Source organism: Macaca thibetana, chromosome 11 (genome assembly GCF_024542745.1).
Source record: "Macaca thibetana thibetana isolate TM-01 chromosome 11, ASM2454274v1, whole genome shotgun sequence".
In the NCBI taxonomy this organism is placed as follows: Eukaryota; Metazoa; Chordata; class Mammalia; order Primates; family Cercopithecidae; genus Macaca; species Macaca thibetana.
In genome coordinates this window covers 14,868,780-14,891,973 of record NC_065588.1, presented here as the reverse complement: position 1 = coordinate 14,891,973, position 23,194 = coordinate 14,868,780, and the positions used below count along the sequence as shown (strand labels likewise).

The 23,194-nt window shown below is 40.3% G+C and overlaps 1 protein-coding gene across 1 annotated transcript in view; it reads left to right on the top strand.

The window, feature by feature from the left end:
* Positions 1-23,194, top strand: part of GUCY2C (guanylate cyclase 2C) — an 81,814-nt gene that overhangs the window by 3,467 nt on the left and 55,153 nt on the right. The window contains exons 2-9 of the mRNA XM_050749367.1: positions 5,085-5,197; positions 6,921-6,985; positions 10,203-10,418; positions 11,887-12,008; positions 13,625-13,721; positions 16,414-16,531; positions 18,630-18,765; positions 20,427-20,512. Coding sequence (XP_050605324.1) covers positions 5,085-5,197; positions 6,921-6,985; positions 10,203-10,418; positions 11,887-12,008; positions 13,625-13,721; positions 16,414-16,531; positions 18,630-18,765; positions 20,427-20,512 — 953 coding nt within the window. The remainder of the gene's footprint in view (positions 1-5,084; positions 5,198-6,920; positions 6,986-10,202; positions 10,419-11,886; positions 12,009-13,624; positions 13,722-16,413; positions 16,532-18,629; positions 18,766-20,426; positions 20,513-23,194) is intronic.

The following is a 23,194-nucleotide window of genomic DNA, read 5'->3' as shown; positions in this document are numbered from 1 at the left end:
CCTTTGATTTGAAGTTATGTCATTGTCCGAAAAATGTTTAGTATTTTCTAGAGAAATCACTTGAGTTCTGGAGTGATAAAAAGGAAGATATTATCCCCATCAAATTAAAAATAAGAGAAAGTAGTACACATAAAAATAAAATATTGAGAGGCAGCATATTATACTATGCTCCATAGAAGCCGTTCTCAAATATTTTGGTATTAGGACCTATTTATTTATTTTTATTTATTATTATTATTTTTTTTTTTTTTTTTTTTTTTTTTTTTTTTTTGAGGCGGAGTCTCGCTCTGTCGCCCAGGCTGGAGTGCAGTGGCCGGATCTCAGCTCACTGCAAGCTCCGCCTCCCGGGTTTACGCCATTCTCCTGCCTCAGCCTCCCGAGTAGCTGGGACTACAGGCGCCCGCCACCTCGCCCGGCTAGTTTTTTTGTATTTTTAGTAGAGACGGGGTTTCACCATGTTAGCCAGGATGGTCTCGATCTCCTGACCTTGTGATCCGCCCGTCTCGGCCTCCCAAAGTGCTGGGATTACAGGCTTGAGCCACCGCGCCCGGCCTATTATTATTTTTTGAGACGGAGTTTCGTTCTTGTTGCCCAGGCTGGAATGCAGTGGTGTGATCTCGGTTCACCGCAACCTCCACCTCCCAGGTTCAAGCGATTCTCCTGCCTCAGCCTCCCGAGTAGCTGGGATTACAGGCATGCACCACCACACCCAGCTAATTTTTTGTATTTTTAGTACAGATGCGGTTTCTTCATATTGTTAGGCTGGTCTCGAACTCCTGACCTCAGGTGATCCGCCCACCTCAGCCTCCCAAAGTGCTGGGATTACAGGCGTGAGCCACCGCGCCTGGCCTAGGACCTCTTTAAACTCTTTAAAATTATTGAGGGTGCTGAAGAGTTACGTTTATGTGGTTACATGTATCAGTATTGATTGTACTGAAAATTAAAACTGAGAAACATTTTAAACATTTGTTTATAAATTCATCAAAAAAAACAAATAAATACCTGTTAGCATAAATAATATTTTTATTAAAGAAAATCTATATTTCTCAAGCCAAAAAAAAAAAAAAGTGGGTGAGAAGACTGGTTTACACTTTTGCAAATGTTTTTAATGTCAAGCTTAATGGTAGAGATCTATATTCTCATATTGGCTTCTACATTCAATCTGTTGCAATAATATATGTCATATAGTCTCTGGAGAACCCTATCATATGCTCATCAGAGAAGGAGACTGGAAAAAGTAAGGAATGTCTTAGTATAATTATAAAAATAACTTTGACCTCATGGATCCCCTGAAAGGGACTAAGGGTACCTCAGTGGCTCATACTTGGAGAACTGCTGTTCTACAGCATATCAAGTTCTGTATATGCTGTTGGATATGCTGTTCTACAGCATATCAAGTTCTAGAATTAGACTTCCCTAAGTTCAGATCCCTGCCCTACTACTTACTAGCTGTGTAGCCTTAAACAAGTTAATCTACCTCTCCAGACCTCCATTGTCTCGTGTTTAAATAAGGATGACAAAATATTACCTTGAAGGATTCAGAGAGGATTAAGTGAAAAAATACCTGTTAAAAATCATAGCCCAAAGCTAGGCATATAGTGAAAGAGATCACCTGGCTCTATTCTGTTAATAAGTGAATGAGGAACTGGGGCTTCAGTAGGGAAGTCACTTGTGTAAGGTCACACTCAACAGATGTTGGTTCCCTTTTTCCCAGGCACTGTACCCGAGTTTCTACTTCAGTTTAGCTGTGTCAGTCATGGGCTGCCTGGAGCACTGGATTTTAAAGTGTCATTTTCACTGTCCCTCATGGTGGTAGGAGAGAACAGAGGCCTCATAGAGACAGGAGGTCAAGAGAGAGGAGCTGCAAGTGTGGCCATCTTCCTGTGACTGTGTGCTACCCTTCACGTCACTTTCTGAGTCCTCTTGCAGTGTTCCAAGACCCTCTCCAACCCTATTTTCTATAGTTCCTCACATGCCCTCTGCCATTCCCCCAGATGCACTGTAGCCTCATTCATTCTGTTCTCCTCATTTGAAATTATCTATATCCTCTCTATTGGCATGAGAATTAAAGAAAATAAAGGGCATATGGGGCTTAGTACTGAAGCTGGCTCATGGTTACACTCAATTAAGTGTGAATTGCTATTAAACCCATCACTCCCCTCTTCTCTTCCATTAAATATCCCTGACTGGTCTAATTACATTGATGTCTCCTATTTGGTTAGTCCTACCAAAGTACTGGCATCTCTCATTAAGCTCTCTTATAAATAAAGTATCAGGGTTTTCAAACTTAAAAAAGCAAGGCATGACTTGCAGCCTAGTTGGTAGACATCTCTCAAGTGGCTGTAGAAGTACAAAGACTCCTCCATTCTTTGAAAGAACAAGTCTCTACCTTTTAAAACATTATTTGTTCAGAAGAACAACTTCTATTATAGACACGCTTTGCTCTTTTAAAGGTGTGATTAAAAATTATCCAATTTTACAAACCTGGTTTTAACCTCATTTTACATGCGAGAAACTAAGTCAGAGAAATTAAAATGGCTTGTACAAGAACACATAAGAAATCACTCATAATCCCGGACTGTGGACTGAGGTTTCCAGACTCCCTGTGGACTTGACAGACTTAAGAACATCTCTGCTTAGGAATCAGACATTTGTCCTGATTATTTTTTAATGGAAGGAACCAAAATGTAATAGACAGATTGAGGTCAAATGGTTCTGCTATAACCTTCTAAAACGTGGTGCCTAGCAATCCCCAGGGATATCACCGGCAAGACCCTTGCTTTCATCTAAATACGGGAGTTCTCCATTATACAAACACCCCAAGCCAGAATGAGCATAATTCACTTTGGCTTTGGGAGTAGCCCACAGAGGAAATGCCTAACACCAGGAATGGTGTTCTGGTCAGTAAGGCCAGCCATCCTTGTGACCAAACAGATATTTCAAAGAGAAACTTGTTTTCAATTTGTAAGAGGAGAAATGTATGAGTCAGAGTGAAATCCGAACAAAACTCTCATCTAATTTAAGATGCTAATGAACACATTTTTGTTTTCTTTATCCTTGATGAAAAACATTTTAAAGTAAGAGGACGTGTTTTAAAGACAAAGGGGTTTTCTGGAAATTTTGTAATGTTATACAATCTCCTTCCCTGTCTACTAAGAAAGAAAACAGAATTTTGCAGCACCTTCTTTGGGAAAAATAGATGACAGTTAGACTGTTAACCATGTTCATTTCATGTGAGAAGTGTGGCCACGGCTGCAGGGAACTTCCTGAGGGCATGCAGGAAGTATTTTTCTCATCGTCTATTTACTCTGTATCTTGAATGCTCCAGGAGAGACAGGGGCTAAAGATTGTAATACAGCAAGATTCGTTGAGAACAAATAATCATACCCATTGATAAATTTTGGATTTAACGCTTTGATGCATCACTAAGCTGGTAAAAGGCCATTCCCTCATGTATGAGTTTTGATTTGAGATATCAAAAATGTATAATTGGTTTAGGACGAGACAAACATGGCTTCAATTTCAGATCCCACTATTTACTGCATATGGGACTCTGGTAAGACAAACTCAATAAAGCTTTTGTCTCAGGCTTTGATTTGTAGGAAACTGACCAAGACACCCCTTTTGAGCAAGAATGGTAAATCTGAGACACAGATGTGACAGCTTTTATCAATAAGTATGATTGCATTAATAACTATTTCTGATGGGTGTATTTCAGCTGCTTAGTGTCCTCTCTATCTGGAAGTGTGACAGGCATCTCACACCTGACTTGTCCACCTCCATCACCACACACACCACATTAGCAAACCTGCTCTTCCCACATTCTTTCTCATCTTGGTCAATAGGAGTTCCCTTCACCCACTTGCTCAGGTCAAAAATATTGGCGTTATCCTGAGTCCTCTTTTTCTCATATTTCATATTGCATTTATTAATTTCCTACCTTCAAAATACACCCTAAATGCAACCATTTTTCTCTACTTTTGCTCCAACTAGTGTAGTCCAATCTAACCTAGGTTATGAAGAGCATCTTCACTAGTCTCCCTGCATCTGTTTCTGTTCCCCACAATCTATTCTCTGCATCAAGATCCAGAGATGTCCTTTAAAAATAATAGTCAGAAAATATCATTTCTCTGCTCAGAGTCCTCCAAAACTCTTATCCTGGAATAAACTGAAAGCACTTACTAACGCCTATGTGGTCATGCACGGTGTGGCCCTCACTCTACCTCACATCTCACCCACACTACCTCTCACTTACTCTGTCAGGACCACACTGGCCTCCCTGTTCTCCCTGAAATGCCAAGAAGGGTCCTGCCTGGGATTTTTGCCCTTGCTGTTCCCTCTGACCAGAGAAACCATGTATCGCATGGCTCAGTCTTCACGCAGGTCCCAGTTCCCCCTAGGGCTTTGGTGACCACCCTATCAGAAATGCATTATTCTGTGTAACGCCCAAAGAAAATGTAAGCCTCTTGAAAGCAGGAACTTTTGTTCAATGCTGTATCATGAGCACAAAGAAGAACGCCTGGCACACAGCAGGAACTTAGTAACTGTTTGTTGACTGGATGGATAAAGATCAGAGACCAAGGAAGACTGCAGCCTCCTGCAAGTTGGCAGCAAACAGCACCTGGGGACCATGAAAGAACAGGTTATCATAATGTCTATGTCTTTGCTTCCCAACACTCTCCAGTCCATACAGGAGACTTGCTGCATCTAGGGCTGTGAAAAGATGAAGAGGGCGGTGAACACAATGAAAATGTTCTAAAACTGGACCACGTGGATGGTTGCACAACTATATATATTTACTAAAAGTCATTGCATTGTAAACTCAACATGTGTGATTTTTATGATGGATAAATTATACCTCAATAAAACTGTTGAGAGAGAGAGAGACACACAGATGCAAAGACATAGAGAGACAGAGACACAGAGAGGAAAAAAGTGACCAGGAGTAAAACAAGGGACCGGGATGTAAATATTCCTAGGCCTGAAAATAGATATCCACTTTTTCCCGGAATCAATCTCATGGCTGGTATCAATTACTGAAAAATAACGCTAGTGTTCTATTTTCCCTCATCTCTGGATGACAGGCCTAAATGTGACTGTGAATGCTTCTTTCATGTATTCGGATGGTCTGATTCATAACTCCGGCGACTGCCGGAGCAGCACCTGTGAAGGCCTTGACCTACTCAGGAAAATTTCAGTAAGTATTTGCTTTTGTGGATGCACCTCATGGCCTACGGGTACCGGATAATCTTAGTGTAAAATGTAAGCACATAACCATGAGGCAGCTCTCCTATCATTTCTAGCCACATAGATGAATGAGTGGCCAAGTACCAGGCAGGAGACTCTGGCTTTATCCCTACAGATTACCCAAATGACAGGGGCCCTCCATGAATCCAGGAAAGTGAGGAGAGCCTTGGCTATGTACTGTGCGTACACTTTCAATTGTAAGGAAAGGAATTCTTTTGCTTTAAATTGTTTTTAAAATTTTGCTTTGTTTTGTTTTTTTGGTTGTTTGTTTATTTGTTTTCTGAGACAGGGTCTCCCTCTGTTGCCCAGGCTGGAGTGCAGTGGCATAATCATGGCTCACTGCAAGTTGAGCTCCTGGGCTCAGGTGATTGTCCCATCTCAGCCTCCCAAGTATCTGGGACTACAGGCATGTGCTACCATGCTCAGCAAATTTCTTATATTTTTATTTAGAGACAGGGTTTCACCATGTTGCTCAGGCTGGTCTCGAACTCCTGAGATTAAGTGATCTGCCCTCCTTGGCCTCCCAAAGTGCTGGAATTACAGGCGTGAGCCACTGCACCCAGCCAGTTTTTAAGTTTCTTTATTTAATAGTATAAACTGCTATGCCTTTGTGTCCCTCAAGAAATAACTGAGAAATCATGTTTAAAAACATATTTCAAGGCCCCACACCAAAAATCTCTGTTTCAAGTCATCGCCATATGTCAGATCATAGTTAATTGCTTAAGGGTTGAATCTGACACCTAACTTACAGTAGTAACTGCAATGTCAAAGGATGGAAATGGGAAGAGGGAGATTCTTGCCTAGTTCCTCCTCCGAATCCCCAAACCCCAGTCCCAACCAGAGCTTTATGGAGATAAAGAGTATTACAAGCTCTCTAGAGACAAACAGATGTGCGATGCACCCCCTTACTACAGAAACTAAAGGAAAGGCTGTCTGAGCAGCAGAGCACTGGGAGTAGAGCCATGCCTCTAAACTTTAATCAATAATATCACACCAACCAGGCAGACCACACTCCCATCAGGAATAATGGCTCCCACAGCAGTGATTCTCAATCTTGGGAAGGTAAGGTGTGCACAAGCATAGTTCGATAAACTCCACATCACAATTTCAGAAATGTATGCTGCTTTTCTCTGCCTCCACAGAGAGAGGTATAACCTGGTTCTCCAAAACCAGGGAAGAGATGGTCTCAACCAGATTCCCCTTAAGAAATAGGAGAAAATAAGATCAATAATCACCCAATCAATTGCATAGCATTTTACTCACTTCAGCCCTGTTATATAATTCTCTCCACAACTGAAACTTGCCCTCTCCCTTCAAAGCACCTCCAAATCTCATCTCACCACTATCTGGCCTACAGACACTACTAATGCTACAGCCTCCCAGTCCCTCTTCTGCCTCTTCCCATCCTGCACTGAGAAGGAAGCCAGGTTCACCTCCAGTCAGCGCACCTTTGTAAAATACCTTCCCTCCCTGTAGCATCTTTTCCCTCTTGAACCTCTCCATGCCTCAGTTGATCCTTGTCCAGCTCAAGGCACCCTATGCTGCTCTGAGTTTGAGCATCTTGGGAGGCCCCACTTTCTAAACCTCTGGGAGCCTTCCCCTTGCTACTTCTTTCCTGTCTACGGAGTACTTTTCTTAGTTTTAGGAATTCATTGTTGTTTTCTCTCCTACAGAATGCAAAACGGATGGGCTGTGTCCTCATGGGGCCCTCATGTACATACTCCACCTTCCAGATGTAGTAAGTAATACTACTGTGAACTGAAGTCAGGACATGATATTGCAACTTAAAGAAACAACAGTCTAGTCCAGGCAACACAATCAGAGGTGTTGAGGTCTAGTATTTTGCCATCTCTCCATAACTGTCATTCTCTTATCCAGGTAACTTCCCTTGCTCAGCATGGAGTGAATGTCTGTAGCCACCCAGGTTGAGTCATTAACGTGTGACCTTGAGAGAAAGCATGGTATGAGTAAAAAGTCAGAGTATTGAGCAAAAGCAGGAAAGATAGTGAAATTGGATAATTTGAGGAGTTTAATAAATAAAATATTCACAAAAGTATGGGTAGAGGGCTGGGAAACACAAAAGAAAGTGCAGCACCCCAGGGTATTAGTAGGGTTCTGTTCTATCCTGTAGGTCTGTGAAAGTGGGGAAAATAACAATATGTTTAGTTCATGGGGTTATTTGAGGATTATATAAATGAGATGTTAAAGTCCTCTGTACAGTGCCCTTACTAACTTAGAACAAAGCTCTCAATATATTCTAGAATGAATATATTTTTCTGGCTCTGGGAAAATTACCCTCATCTCTTTCATTCATTTTACACAATGTAATTATCACCAAAATATACTGTGTTCTGCTAATTACACCTCCCTAATCAAAATCCTGCTCAAGTTCCTTTTTTGTGCCTGTTCAATCTGACCCTGAATCAAGAATCACCCTTCATCTACACAGAAAAAACTGTGCAGAGGATCACTCGCAATGGATTTTGGAGGGTAAATATTAGACCTCTGAAAATTCTGTTGCGAAGTTTGCTTTTGTCACCTCACACCCACCATTACAATCAGTCTCAGATGCTCAGGCTCACTGAGCACTTTTTCAGCTTCTCTTCCATACCAAAATGCAGACAGATCCAGAATCTTACTCTTCCTTGCATTTGTTCCTAATTGTCATCTAACCTGATCACTTACTATATTGCTATAGAGTATGCTCAAAAGGAAAGGAGGATTGGAAAAACCAATTCACCATTTATGAAGACCTTCTACGTGCAAAGAAGCATTTTAGCTGTTTCAGAGTAGAGAGAATTAAGTAAAACACAGCCTCTGCCCACCCAAATAGAGAAGGTGACAAGGACTCTCCTGACCAATACAAGGCAGTGAGATCAATGCCACCAGGGAAATAGAAACAGGAAATTGCAGAGGGCAGGGATCAGTGGCACCCGCCTGTAATCCCAGGGCTTTGGGAGATCGAAGCAGGAGGATCCCTTGAGCCCAGGAGTTTGAGACTAGCCTAGGCAACATAGCGAGACCCTGCTCTACAGAAAATTTAAAAATAAAAAAATTAGCCAAGTGTAGTCATGCATGCCCAGCAATGTGGCAGGCCAATATGGGAGGATCGCTTGAACTGAGGAGGTCAAGGCTCCAGTGATCCAGGATCACACCACTTCACGCCAGCCTGGGTGTCAGAGTGAGACCCTATAAAAGAGAAAGAGAGAAAGGTGAGAGAAAGAGAAGGAGAGAAAGGAAGGAAGGAAGGAAGGAAGGAGAGAAAGGAAGGAAGGAAGGAAGGAGAGGAAGGAAGGAAGGAAGGAGAGAAAGGAAGGAAGGAAGGAAGGAAGGAAGGAAGGAAGGAAGGAAGGAAGGAAGGAAGGAAGGAAAAAGAAAGAGAGAGGAAGGGAGAGAGAGAAAAGGGAAAAGAAAAGAGAAGCTGTAGCGTGCACAGAAAGGAAGAGTCACCTCTGTTTGAGGGGACTAAGATTCAATGGGGGGAAGAAACCTCATGAAGGAGATGCAATTGTTTGCATGTTGAAGAATGGGTAAAATTTTAACAGGTAGAGAGATGAGGAGATGAGCTTTCTAGCCAGGCAGAGGGAGAAGTATGTGTAAAAGCAAACAAGCAGGGAAATGAAGAACTCTGTATTAGCCAGAGTTCAGGAAATGTATAGGGGAATAATAGAGATAAGACTAGCAAAATTAAGTAGGACCATATTTGGAAGTTCATGGGAGGAAAGTCCAGGTGAAGGAAGTTGCATTTAATGAGATTCGCGTCAGAAATCACTAAGGTTTTAAGCTTGGGAATGCCAAGAGAAGCAGCCTGACTTTCAGAAGAATGATTGACCACAGTGTATAGGAAAGACACAGGCAGAGACTGATGACAGGAAAGTCAGCAGAGAAGGAGGGCCTCGATTAGCAAGAAGGAAGTGGACATGGAAAGGGAGAATAACTGCAAAGATATTTGAAGGTAGAATCAATCAATAGTATCATGCTGGGGTGAGAGATGGAAAGTAGTCAAAGAAGCCTTTACAATCTCAAAACACTAAAATAAATGAAAAACAGTTTGGAGGAACAGAAATGAAAGAGAATGCTGACTGTGAACATTGTAGTTTGAGATGCAAGCAGGAAGCTCACTGAAACCTTTTGATGGAGCACTGAAGAAGGAAGGGATGTTGTTTTCCTTCCTTCATTAAATACATATTAAGCACCTACATATGAGCCTAGCTGACTGGAGACACCAAGGTGAATAAGCCAGGCATGACCCTGCCTTCAGGGAGCTTATAGTCTAGTGGAAGAAACAGATATTAGATACTCACCCAAATAGTGACCTGGTCTTAGGTACCATGGAAAGTTTTCCTGATAGATAAAGAGATACATAATCTAGGAGCTGAAGAATGAGTGAGAATCAGACTGGCAAAGAGGCAGGCGAACATCATTCCTGGCACTTGTCAAGGCCCTGATTGGGAATGAAGATTGATAAGTTTAAGTAACTATGAAATGGTCCAGGTGTTGAGCAAGGGAAGGAAAGCTCTCAAATCCCCAGCTGATGTCTCACAGGCAGTTCATTGCAGAGCTGGGAAGAAGGCAATGCACGGCAAAGTGTAGATGGCATCTTTTTGGCTTTACAACAATGGTGGCTGTGGTGGTCCATCCTTTTTCTGAGTCCGACTTCCCTAGTATCCCAGCCCAGATATCATGACAACTCACTTTAGAATAAATCAAAATAACCCAGCCACATATTCACAAAATTGCCTAGAGGGTGCTTAGAACACAGCATATGCTCAACAAGTGTTTTTAAACTCAGCTTTGTGAGAAAGACTCCTATATACATGATAAATCTGCTTTAATGACCTGATTTCATTCTTACCATTCATACATACATGCTGAAACAGGTTAAAGAGGGATCTTATTTGTGCTACTAAAGTTAATCCTGATAATGGTTTTTTCTTCTCAACCTCTTGACACAGCCTTGACACGGAATTGAGCTACCCCATGATCTCAGCTGGAAGTTTTGGATTGTCATGTGACTATAAAGAAACCTTAACCAGGCTGATGTCTCCAGCTAGAAAGTTGACATACTTCTTGGTTAACTTTTGGAAAACCAATGATCTACCCTTCAAAACTTATTCCTGGAGCACTTCGTATGTTTACAAGAATGGTACGGAGTCCGAGGACTGTTTCTGGTAAGCAGGATCATGAAATTTCATTAGCACTGGCCATGGAAAGAAGCCATAGGATCATGGAGGCCACCTAGTTATTATCAGATACACCTTCCACCGGTAACAGCATTGGGTATAGACACCAGTTCACATTCTCACACATAAATAAAAGCAAAGGGGATCAAGTAAATATAGAGTTGTAAAAATAATCAGTATAGTTTGCATCTGCAACACTCTTTACTATTTTGAAAGTACATTCACATCAGTTTTATTGATTTCCTACAGTACGTTATCTGAAGAAAATAAAACAAGTAATAGGATCCCTATTTTACAGATAAGGTAAATGAAAGCCAGGGGTTAATGTTTTCACACTCCTGTGTAAGAAACAATACCAGAGAACATGCATCTTGCCTATTCCTACAATTAATTAGAAAAAGATGATCTCACACTTCTTCAGAGGAACAAGAGGTGGGGGAGAAACAGGAATAATGGGTATGGTATTAATAATAGTTTGTTTACATACTGCTATAAAGAACTACTCGAGACTGGGTAACTGATGAAGGAAAAAATGTTGACTCACAGTTCAGCATGGCTGGGGAGTCCTCAGGAAACTTACAATCATGACAGAAGGCGAAGGACAAGCAAGGCACTTTCTTCAAAAGGCAGCAGGAAGGACAAGTGCTAAGCGAAGAGGGATGAGCCCCTTATAAAACCATCAGAACTCATGAGAACTTACTCACTATCACGAGAACAGCATGGGGCAAACCACCCTCATGGTTCAATTACCTCCACCTGGTCTCTCCTTTGACACGTGGGGATGATTGAGATTATGGGGATAACAATTCAAGATGAGATTTGGGTGGGGCCACAAAGCCTAACCATATCAGGTATCATTACTAAAATAAAATGGAAAGATTCATTCAACTCCAACAAAGGTGGTAGAGGAAATCTTCTGGCTGGGTTGCTGCCTGTACTTCCAGGATGCTGCTTAATTCTGCAGTCTCTCTCCACCTAAGTATGCAAAAGACTAAGATGGGATACCACCAGGGGTGCGCATCCAGGGACCTACAGGAATCAACCCACAGTATCTAATGTGAGGTTTAAACAGGAGCAGAAATTATTCCTATCAACTTTGAATTTTTGTACTGTAGATTCAAGGGTTTCAACTTATCTATGATAATGGGACTAGTTGATAAAGCAGAGGAGAACCCTCTTCCTGCAAGCAGCTGGAAGCCATCACAAAGGACTCACCAAATGTCTACTATTTACGTGTATACATGAAGATCCCTAAAAGCTCCCCCATCCTTTCACTAATTTAGAGCTTCACAATCTAAATTAGTGGTATCATGGTGTGTGCTGTCTATCGTGTTAATAGCAGAAATGAATTTTAGATGAACAAATCTTAGGATAGATCTGCAAAAAAGAAGTGAAAGGCCTGAAAGGCCATGAGGGAACTAAGCTGTTTTCTTAGTTTCTCTCTTTCCTATTCCAGGTACCTTAACGCTCTGGAGGCCAGTGTTTCCTATTTCTCCCACGAACTCAGTTTTAAGTTGGTGTTAAGACAAGATAAGGAGTTTCAGGATATCTTAATGGACCACAACAGGAAAAGCAATGGTAAGAAGACATGAAGATAATTTTGTTGGTTTTTTTTTTGCTAACTTCTTCTTTATGACTACCACCTCCTTATAAGTCATTTCAACAAATCTTCCACTGCAGAGCTATCATCATTCCTCCTACATATTTTGTCTATTTTGGGAGATCTATAACTGCGTGCAACTTCATTATATTGTTCCTTTCATTGACTAAAACCTTATCCTCTGAGAGAAAATCCATAAGTATGACTGACAATTAACATAATAATGATAATGCTAAAATCCAGCTTTTATAAACCCAAATGATATTATGACCCACCCTCAGCAAACTCTTATAAAATTCACCTCAATGCAACATATTATTGGATTTGTGACTAATCTTCACACATTCTGAGCCCCAGTCCTCCTGGTGACCAAGAGGATGAATTTATTGATTATATAGCTTCATGCAAAATTATAAGGTAAGCAAAGATTATATCACTTTCCTAATCTTTCTGTATCTTACCTGCCCAGTGATCTACCAGCTAGAGACCAAGTATGAAAGCCTAATTGGATAAAATTTATCCACAGATAAAAGACCACACATTGGGTACAGTGTACACTGCTTGGCAGATAGGTGCACCAAAATTTTAGAAATCACCACTAAAGAACTTATTCATGTAACCAAACACCGCCTGTTCGCCCAAAAACCTATTCAAAAAAAAAAAAAAAAAAAAAAAAAAAACCTTCATCCTCACTAAGATATTAGGGGATTTGTTGCACTTTCCACAGAATTCTGTCTACAAACAAGAATGTATCAGGGGCAAAGGAATCAATTGTGAGAATTTTCTACAAGGGAAGATACTTGCTTGGTGGATTCCCTGATATTCAAATTATCATTTATTGCCATTATCAAGCATTTGTTATATTAATGACCTACCAGTTGCAAAAACATTAACCAAGATATGGTGGGAAAGAAATATGTGAGTATTTATGTCTCTAAAGACTTTACAATTCAACAGGGCAGCATAATGGCACAGCATCTAAAAAGATCTAATGAAGTCTCCCCCGACTCCTCTCACTCATAGAACTGTGCATTCAGGATAGCTGGCAGAAATTCGTGGTAGACTTCAGACTGGACTCTGGCATTGGAGTTACTAAGACGAAGTTTTAAGTTAAGAGGCTACAGATAAAGCCCAAGTTGCTTAGGGAGACTTTATAAATTCTTCTCCGTTCTCACTTTTATAATATCTTTTTCAACCACTTTTACAAATGGTGAGGTATACTTCACTTATCTGTGACAACATATTCTGTAATTACTCCAGCCTGGCATAATGGAATAAGAACTGAACTTGACTGTCACAGCTATCTTTGTCATCTACTAGTTCTTTGGCCCTTTGGCATCTTCGCTTCAGCCTCCTTAAATCTATAAAATTAAAAGAATGATGGACTAGATGATTTTTTAAAAAAGATCCCATTCAGCTCTATTCTGACTCTATAATTGTAAATGGAAAAAAAAAGGAGGAATTTAAGAAATTGGAGTTTATCTTTAAAAAATTTTACATTAACCTACTGGGTTCATATTCAGGCAACTGGTTCCCTCTCTGTTTGTCTGTAGACTGTCATATATTTATCTCCTTGTCTTACCTTCTCCTCCAGTGATTGTTATGTGTGGTGATCCAGAGTTCCTCTACAAGTTGAAGGGTGACCGAGCAGTGGCTGAAGACATTGTCATTATTCTAGTGGATCTTTTCAAGTAGGTATAATATTTCGAAAAACCCTCCTCCTTTCAAAAAGGAAGTATTCCAAGGATTTCCGAAAGGCACATTCTCTTTTCTCTTGCTTTGCACAACCCCTTATGGGGTTACGTATGATGATAATATTTGAACTCCGTCACACCCTCATTCTTATTTACCTAATTGTGGCTTTAGCAGAGATGCATTCCTTTGACACCTTCACCATTTGTAAATATAAAAGGTTTATTATAGCCCCCATTAAACCCACATGTGTATTTATGACTGAGGCCTGCTCAGTCAACATAGAATCCTGGCTGGGTATGGTCGCTCACACCTGTAATCTCGGCACTTTGGGAGACCTAGGCAGGAGGATCGCTTGAGTCCAGGAGTTTCAGACCAGCCTAAGCAACACAGTGACACCCCATCTCTATTAAAAAAAAAAAAAAAGAAGAAGAGGAAGAAGAAAGAAAAAACATATGACCCTGATCTCTAGCCAGATTTTAAAGTCTTTATCCAGGAAATAATAAATCAACTAAAGACTCAATAATATTGTTCCTGGTAATGCCAGCCCCATTTTCTTCCTTCAGTTGCTAATGGCCTTTGGTCCTAGATTACTTTTCCTTCAGCCACCTCTGATAAGCTTGAAGTTTCAGTTATATGAGTCTGATATACACAATTATTCCTCACCCTCTGTGGTGTAGTCACTAGGTGGTGCTCTTTTCCTCCACATTTCTCTGGGCCAAGGAGAAAAATTGCTGGAGAGAAGAAAGCACCTTTGATCACATCTCATCTTTTTTTTAATCGCTAATTATCTGATATGGTTGGAGACCCCACTGACAAGCTGTGCCAAGGTAATATTTGAATCAAGTTAGGCTTGAAGAAGGTGTCACTGCCATGCCCATGCCCCTTGTCTCCAGAAGCCAGATCACATGACTTCACTTATCTGACTGGACCATTAATCATTACCTGTCTGTACTCAGACAGGAGGCTGTTACTGTCTAGATCTTTCCCATATTTGCCTGATCATTTCACCCACACTAACAATACTTCTCACAGCATGAATGGAAACGAAGTATAGGAACTGCAGGCTTGTTTGATGGCCAGACATTCATGAAAGTAATTTAATTAACCAACTAGACTCTTAACTACAGAAGTACAGGGAAGAGGGCAGAGTTACCGATATTTCACTCCAAGAACCTCATTGATTTCAATAGCTGCTTTGCCCCTGGAAGGAGCCCTTAGTGTACCCACGTTGGTGTAATTTTACTTTCAGAAATCCTCAATAAACCACCAAAGTGCTGGCATTCCTCTGTCACTAATCCCAAAGGACACCTGGCTATGTTTTGGAAAGCTCATGAGACTAAATTAGACATAGTATGTTCACATTCTAATTCTGACACTTCTGGTTGTTTTGACTCTTGGATTTTTGTTAGCATTTTGAGATTAAATCCTCTCATTTGTAAAATGAGAATTAAAATGCCTTCTTCATAGGGGTGCTTCTAGGATTAATGTGATAATAGGAGTAAAATATCCAATACAGTTCTTAACACATAGTAGATGTGTTCAAATATTAAATATGCTGGGCACAGTGGTGCATGCCTGTTGTCTCAGCTGCTTGGGAAGCTGAGGCGGGAGGATGGATAGCTTGAATCTAGGAGTTCAAGACCAGACTAGGTAACGTAGCAAGACCTTGTCTCCTAAAAAAAAAAATGTTTTTAAATAAAAACATTTAATAATGGTCAGCCTAATTACAGCAGTTCAAACATCAGATTCTTTTCAAACCTCAAAATAATAGGAAGCTTAGAAACCATAGCATTTGAGGCCGGGCTATTGGCTCCCACCTGTAATCCCAGCACTTTAGGAGAGGCAGGCAGTTCACCTGAGGTCAGGAGTTTAAGACCAGCCTGACCAACATGCTGAAAACCCGTCTCTTCTAAAAATCCAAAAAAAAATAGCCGGGCGTGGTGGTGGGTGCCTGTAATCCCAGCTACTCGGGAGGCTGAGGCAGGAGATTCGCTTTAACCTGGGAGGCGGAGGTTGCAGTGAGCCGAGATCATGCCATTACACTCCAGCCTGGGCAATGAGAGCGAAACTCCGTCTAAAAATAAAATAAAATAAAAAGTAAAAGTAAAAATAAACCATAGCATTTGCACAGCAATCTTAGACAGTACTGAGAGTCTACAATGTGCCAGGCATTGTCTAGGAGTTGAGGGTACAAGAATCAATAAGCTAATGTTCCATATATCAAAAAGCTTACCGTGTTAGAGGAGAGGTTTAGTCTTTTTATGCTTATGTTTCACCATCTAAAACATAAGTTTAGTGGTAAAATTTCTCTCTACCATGTCTCAATATCTCTAAATTGTTAAAAGCACTTAAGGAAAAGAAAGTTTCTACCTACAAACCAAGCCTTAAAAGCAAGCATGAGCTCACATGTCCACAGCCCCCCAAAATCTCAAAGAAATCAAGAAATATCTGTATTCTCGTTTTCTTTTCCTTTATGTATGTTAACCACAATTGCTTAAATTCTCTTATTTAACCTAGCAAGCACAGAAGAAAACAATTCTATCTGGGGAAAGTAGAAAGTTTTGCAGATTAATGAAAAAAAAATGTTTTAAACTATTTTCAAGGATGATGATATAGTTTGTGTGAACTGTAGAAGATATATCTCTATTTTTCCTAATTTTCATGAGGAATCTGTGCTTTTTATTACAGTGACCAGTACTTTGAGGACAATGTCACAGCCCCTGACTATATGAAAAATGTCCTTGTTCTGACGCAGTCTCCTGGGAATTCCCTCCTAAATAGCTCTTTCTCCAGGAATCTATCCCCAGTAAGCTATTATTTTATGTTATAGTATAAATTATATATTATTATTTTCCTTGTCAAGGGTAAGATACTTTTTGTCCATTTAGGACCCAAATTCTAAAATGAGCAATTATTTTTACTTGCTCCAATGCACTCAACAAATGTCAACTGAAACCAACTACATGTACAGCATTTTGAAACAGCAGGGTCCCTATCAAAGCTCTTAACTGTAGGTCACTCTGCTAGACTATGGAACAGCCCAACAGCGGACACATGTGCAACATTGGCATGAAAGTAACAATATGGAAAGACAGGAAGAAGCCCTGCTAATGAGGGTCAATCTTACACTTATAAGAGGTAGACATTAAACAATGTAAAATAAAGCAAGGGTTACGGGAAAGTTCCCTACGTCCTAAAGCAAAATTTTCCTGTCACTGATATTAAAATCCTCCCATTAGAAATGTGTATTCCTAGGTTAAGACATTGTCTTCCATTATAATTAAGTTGACCATTGTCCAAATTTGCCCAGGAGAGTTTTGGTGTATTCCTGTTATCCCACTATACCATCTGCTTTAGCATTTGTGCAGAAATAAGAGCCTCCATTTGGACACTAAATCATGGCTACCTTATTATAATGCAGGGCTCCTGATTCTAATAGTATATTGGGCTTTGTCAGTCCCTGTACTTTCATATGATTAAATCTATTAGATGCATTCTGCCCACAGAGACAAACCTTTGAGAGCAGACTGGGATGGGAGGAGACGGAAGGGGCAATGATGATGACATTAAAACAACTTTGGGATGGCAAGTCAAGGGCCAGGCCCAAAAAGCTGCAAAGAAAGATGGATATCTCTGGGGTGTCACAGTTTTTCCCAGCTAGAAGTTCTAAGTCCCCCCATTTACGACCGTGCCAAAATTAGAGACTGCATCTTCTTTTGGAGCTGGGTCTTAACTGGATTTTTTTTACCTCATGAAATGATTTCAGCAAAAGAAACTGAAACCAATGAAAGGGTTTTATTTTTCCAGCAAATATAATTCTGAGTGTAATATCTGGATATCACTTGACCCTCTTCATGGTTCTAGCAAAAATACAATTCTTTGCAAATGGGCAGTTCAACATGCCCGAGGTAATGGAACCCACTTGGTCTCAGTTCAGCAAGGGCTTTTAATCCATCACTCAGCCCTGTGAAGGTCACCATTCTCCAGCAGCCGAGGCACAGCAGTTCTGACCCTCTCCATTATTTTTCCCAGGGCAGGCATTTGGGGCATGAAATAATACCCAATCAGAATTGTATTCAAAGCAAGTTCAGTGGTATCATCCAATCAAAACTGCTCATGTTCCATTCAGAATACTGAAATGCAGGGATTGTTTTTGGTTTCTGATTTTTGGGTTTCTCTTTTGCACTTTAATAAAAACAATCAACTACAAGCTAACATTATTTCTATATAAAATCTTATAAGAATTATGAAAATGCTTCATGTTGCCTTTCCTGGTTGATTTGTATTTTTTTCATCATAGGAATGAAGTATAACTGCTTATAGTTACTTCCCTCATTTCACTGATTCCAAGAGAAGACAGAATTGTGACATGGGATCATAAAGAACACTGACCCAAAGAAGAGTTATTTTTCTTTCTTTCTCTGTTTCTTTCTTTCTTTTTTTTTTTTTTTTTTTTGAGATGGAGTCTCACTCTGTCACCCAGGCTGGAGTGCAGTGGGATCTCGACTCACTGCAACCTCCACCTCCTAGGTTCAAGTGATTCTCCTGCCTCAGCCTCCTGAGTAGCTGGAATTACAGGCGTGTGCCACCACAGCCGGCTAATTTTTTCATATTGTTATAGAGATGGGGTTTCTGCATGTTGGCCAGGCTGGTCTCGAACTCCTGACCTCAGGTGATCCACTCACCTTGGCATCCCAAAGTGCTGGGTTTACAGACATGATCCGTCTCACCCGGCCTCCAAGGAAGAGTTTTCTAAAAGTCTCATTAAATAACATCCCTTCAATTCCCCTCCTATCCCTTTAAATTTCCAGTTACCCTGCTGATCCCAACAACCTTTTGCTCTAGGCTCAAGACCAGATTCTTTTCTGAAGGACCCGTTTTAATATTTTCCTTTTTTTATTTAGACAAAACGAGACTTTGCTCTTGCCTATTTGAATGGAATCCTGCTCTTTGGACATATGCTAAAGACATTTCTTGAAAATGGAGAAAATATTACCACCCCCAAATTTGCTCATGCTTTCAGGAATCTCACTTTTGAAGGTACTGGTCTATAAAGAGCAAATAACCCCAAGGTGAAGAAATATGGGCTTTCTGAGTGGATTTGGGGCAACAAAGAGGGTTTAACAATAGATGATTCCACAGCTAAATCCCTTTAAATTCAACTGGATGCAAAGATCATTACATAAACTTTGAGGGTGCTGTTATTGATAACTGAACCCCAGTTTATGCTTCAGTCTTTTAGAATCTTTGGATGTCACAGAAAGGGCAGGTAGTGCAGGTTCTGTACTTATGAACCAAGCTCATCGTAAAGCATTTTGAGCAGTGATGTCCTGACTGTGCTTGGAGACTAACAAAAGGACAAATATTTGCAGTTCGATTTGGGTCCGTCCATATCCCCTTTTCTATCCTTCAAGGATCTGGGACCCTGTGTTAAACCTTTGGCTATCAAAACTCCACAAAATAATACCCTCCAAAACAACATGAATCTCCTGAACTGCATGGATCAGCGTTGCCCTTTCCTACAAGTCCCTAGTGAAACTCCCATCTTTCATTTCCCAGATCTCATCCTGAGACTGTGAAGAAATTTTCCTCTAAATGTAATGTGTACTAAGTCAAGGAAAAATTATAGTGGCCTTTTCTAACTTGCCGCAGAGTCTTACTCTATGACACCTTGATTTTACTGCAGAGGAAGTGACTGTCTCTGCAGGCTTCGGAGGGCAGCAGATGCCCAGCATTAGGACTGAGGGCTGCACCAGTGGCTATGGTGTGTGACAGAGGTGGGACGAGATCACTTCTGCTTCACTGAAGATGCAGCGAGGGAGACACAGTAATTTGTTGGTCATCCCATGTGTCCCAGGTTCTACCAGGCACTTTATATGAACTCTTAATTTCCTCACTTCCATGACCATGGTTGAGCATTTTAATGGATTAGCACGGGCTTAACATTTGGCTTAACATTTAGGAAACAAACACATGTTGGTTCCCGCCACCTACCAGCTGTATGACCCTTCATATCTCTGACTAAATAAATGATTTCTCACCAATATAACAGAGATAATAATCGTTTCTATATCACGACATTCCAGGAAGAATAGTATGATAATGCGTATAATCACTTAGCACAGAGCCTGGTATATCGTAAACAGGAAATAAATGTTCATTGTTGTGTTGAGCCATGTGAAGTTGCTAATTTGATCACTTTTTTTTTTAACTAAATAGGTTTATCTTATATTGCTATTTCATAGATGACAAAACTGAAACGCAGAAAACTTAAGTAATTTTCTTCAATGTCTTCAGCAAACAAGTGATAGTGAAAAAATTTTGATCTTCCTACAATCTATGTTAAGATTGTGCAGTGACCCTATACACTATGCTAGGAGTTCTGGAAATATTCTTAGCAAAAATGTATCACTAATAATCGAGGGACTTATTGACTCATTACATTTAGTACCACCCTAAATGCAATGAAAAGGTTTTTTGTTTTTTCTAAATAAATACATCTCCCATAAAAATGCCCTCCAGAGATCTCTGGGCCAAGAAGCCAATCCAGGTGCCATCTGATTAGACTATTAATGTCAACAGTGTTTTCAGTACATTTGAAACAGAGCTATTTGAACCTGTTTTACACTCTCTGTCATGATCCAACTTATCTGTAGACAAAAATCAACAATGGCCTCTAACATGCTCTGATCTTGCCCTAGGGTATGACGGTCCAGTGACCTTGGATGACTGGGGGGATGTGGACAGTACCATGGTGCTTCTGTATACGTCTGTGGACACCAAGAAAGTATGTCTCACTGCTTGTCAGAAAATGCAGGGTGCTGTGACTGGGTGAGGAGGGATAACTTGGAGGAGGAGCACTAGCAAAGGAATTAGAGAAATTATGTTTAGAATCTGAAGACAGTTCATTTCAACTTCACAATTACACCCCACTTCGGGTAGTATTCCTGAAGCATTTTGACCCATAAAACTTCTTACTAAGAATATCCACTTTATTTACTATTAATATATCTATACCTCTATATCTATATCCATATAGATAGGTATAGATATTTTAAATATCCGCCCAGAACAAATTATATAATATAACAACCAGACTATTGAGGGGATACCAATGAGAGGATCACAAGTCTTTCCCAATAATTTTTTACTCATTTTCACAACTAAAGAGTTCAATGAAATATTCCCTGTTATCTCCATTTGAACTCTCAGGAAAATCATTAAATGTATACATCGGAGCCCCAAATAAACAGCCCTATAATGCTATGCTTTTATTCATATTACATTCATTTTTTTTTCCTCACCTACATAGTAGGTTCTTTAAAGAAGTGGTCTACTCACCTCTCCATCTCTTCGGTGCATAGCTTCTTATCTGGCACACCACTGATGGCTGGTCAGCATTTAATCACAAAAAACAAACAAATCACAAAAAAAAAAAAAGAAAGAGTAAAGTTATGAAAATATAACATTGGGCTGGGTGCAGTGGCTCACCCCTGTAATCCCAGCACTTCTGGAGGTCGAGGCAAGTGGATTACTTGAGGTCAGGAGTTCGAGACCAGCCTGGCCAACATGATAAAACCCCGTCTCTACTAAACAAAACACCTGTCTTCATGTCATCCAATGTTGTATTCATCCAAACTATAAAAGCCACTGTTTCAGCTAACCAAGTGGTCGGTAAAAAGGTTTATATAGGAGGTCAGGTCCTAACATAACATAAGATGTATTCATTTTTTTTTTTATTTTCCAATGCAAGTGTTATGACACCCTAAGTCATATACTAAATGTGTCTATCAACCCAGCTTTGTAAAAGATATCTGCAATGGAAAATGTGAAAAGCTAGAGAAACGACATCCAGGTTGAGAAAGCTAAACCAGAAATTTGCTAGCAGCATTCCATAAATGTAATTCGTAGTTTCTAGATCCTATATTGAACCTTTAATATAATGTTATGTTTAGTATACATTCCATAAGAATACCTTAACATAAGATCCCATCAATACTTCAGTTACTAATAGTGATTACAAAGGTACATGCATTCCTCTCTGAGTTATTTGCATCTGGGATGGTGCCCATGACCTTCATAGACAGAAGCAGGCAGAAACATGTGAGATCTAATGTCAGTCTCATAACTACACTTCTAAATGGAAAATGTTGCTCTGTGCATTTATTCTCTCTATAAGCAAATTCAGTTGAATTTTTCAATAATGTAATACCATCGGTTGTGCTATATAACATGTATATTTGGGGAAATGGGATCTTCTCAAAATGTAAGGTTAAAAGGATGATAATCTATATTCAGGATAGGTCTCAAGAGAGATTCAATATGCCACATCCTAATATAAAGGAAAAAGAGAGAAAGAAAGAGTAAAGTTATGAAAATATAACATTGGGCTGGGTGCAGTGGCTCACCCCTGTAATCCCAGCACTTCTGGAGGTCGAGGCAAGTGGATTACTTGAGGTCAGGAGTTCGAGACCAGCCTGGCCAACATGATAAAACCCCGTCTCTACTAAAAATACAAAAATTAGCCAGGCATGGTGGTGCATGCCTGTAATTCCATCTACTTGGGAGGCTGAGACAGGACAGTCACTCGAACCTGGGAGGCGGAGGTTGCAGTGAGCCAAGTTCACACTACTGCACTCCAGTCTCGGTGACAAAGCAACACTCTGTCTAAAAAAAAAAAAAAAAAAAGAAAGAAAAAGAAAAGAAAAAGAAAATATAACATTGTTGTCCAGAACATTTTGAGGGTACAGTGGTAAATTTAAAAGGATGGTCATTGATATGGTTTGGCTGTGTCCCCACCGAAATCTCAACTTGAGTTGCAGCTCCCAGAATTCCAATGTGTTGTGGGAGGGACCCAGGGAGGTAATTGAATCATGGGGGCCGGTCTTTCCCGTGCTATTCTCGTGATAGTGAATAAGTTCTCACAAGATCTGATAGGTTTATCAGGAGTTTCTGCTTTTGCTTCTTCCTCATTCTCTCTTGCTGCCACCATGTAAGAAGTGCCTTTCACCCTCCACCATGATTATGAGACCTCCCCAGTCATGTGGAACTGTAAGTCAAATTAAACCTTTTCTTCCCCAAAAACGAGAAAAAAAATTTTTTTTCCCAGAGGTTTCATGGACTCACAGTTCCACATGGCTGGGGAGGCCCCACAATCATGGTGGAAGGCGAAAGGCACATCTTACATGGTAGCAGGCAAGAGAGAATAAGAGCCAGTGAAAGGGGAAACCTCTTATAAAACCATCAGATCTTGTGAGACTTATTCACTACCACAAGAATAGCAGAGGAAAGACCGGTTATATGATTCAATTACCTCCCCTGGGTCCCTCCCACAACACGTGGGAATTCTGGGAGATACAATTCAAGTTGAGATTCTGGTGGGGAAACAGCCAAACCATATCAAGTCATCTTTCAGATCTCCCTTACAAAATTGACTCAATATATGCAGCAGTAATTTAAGAATATATTA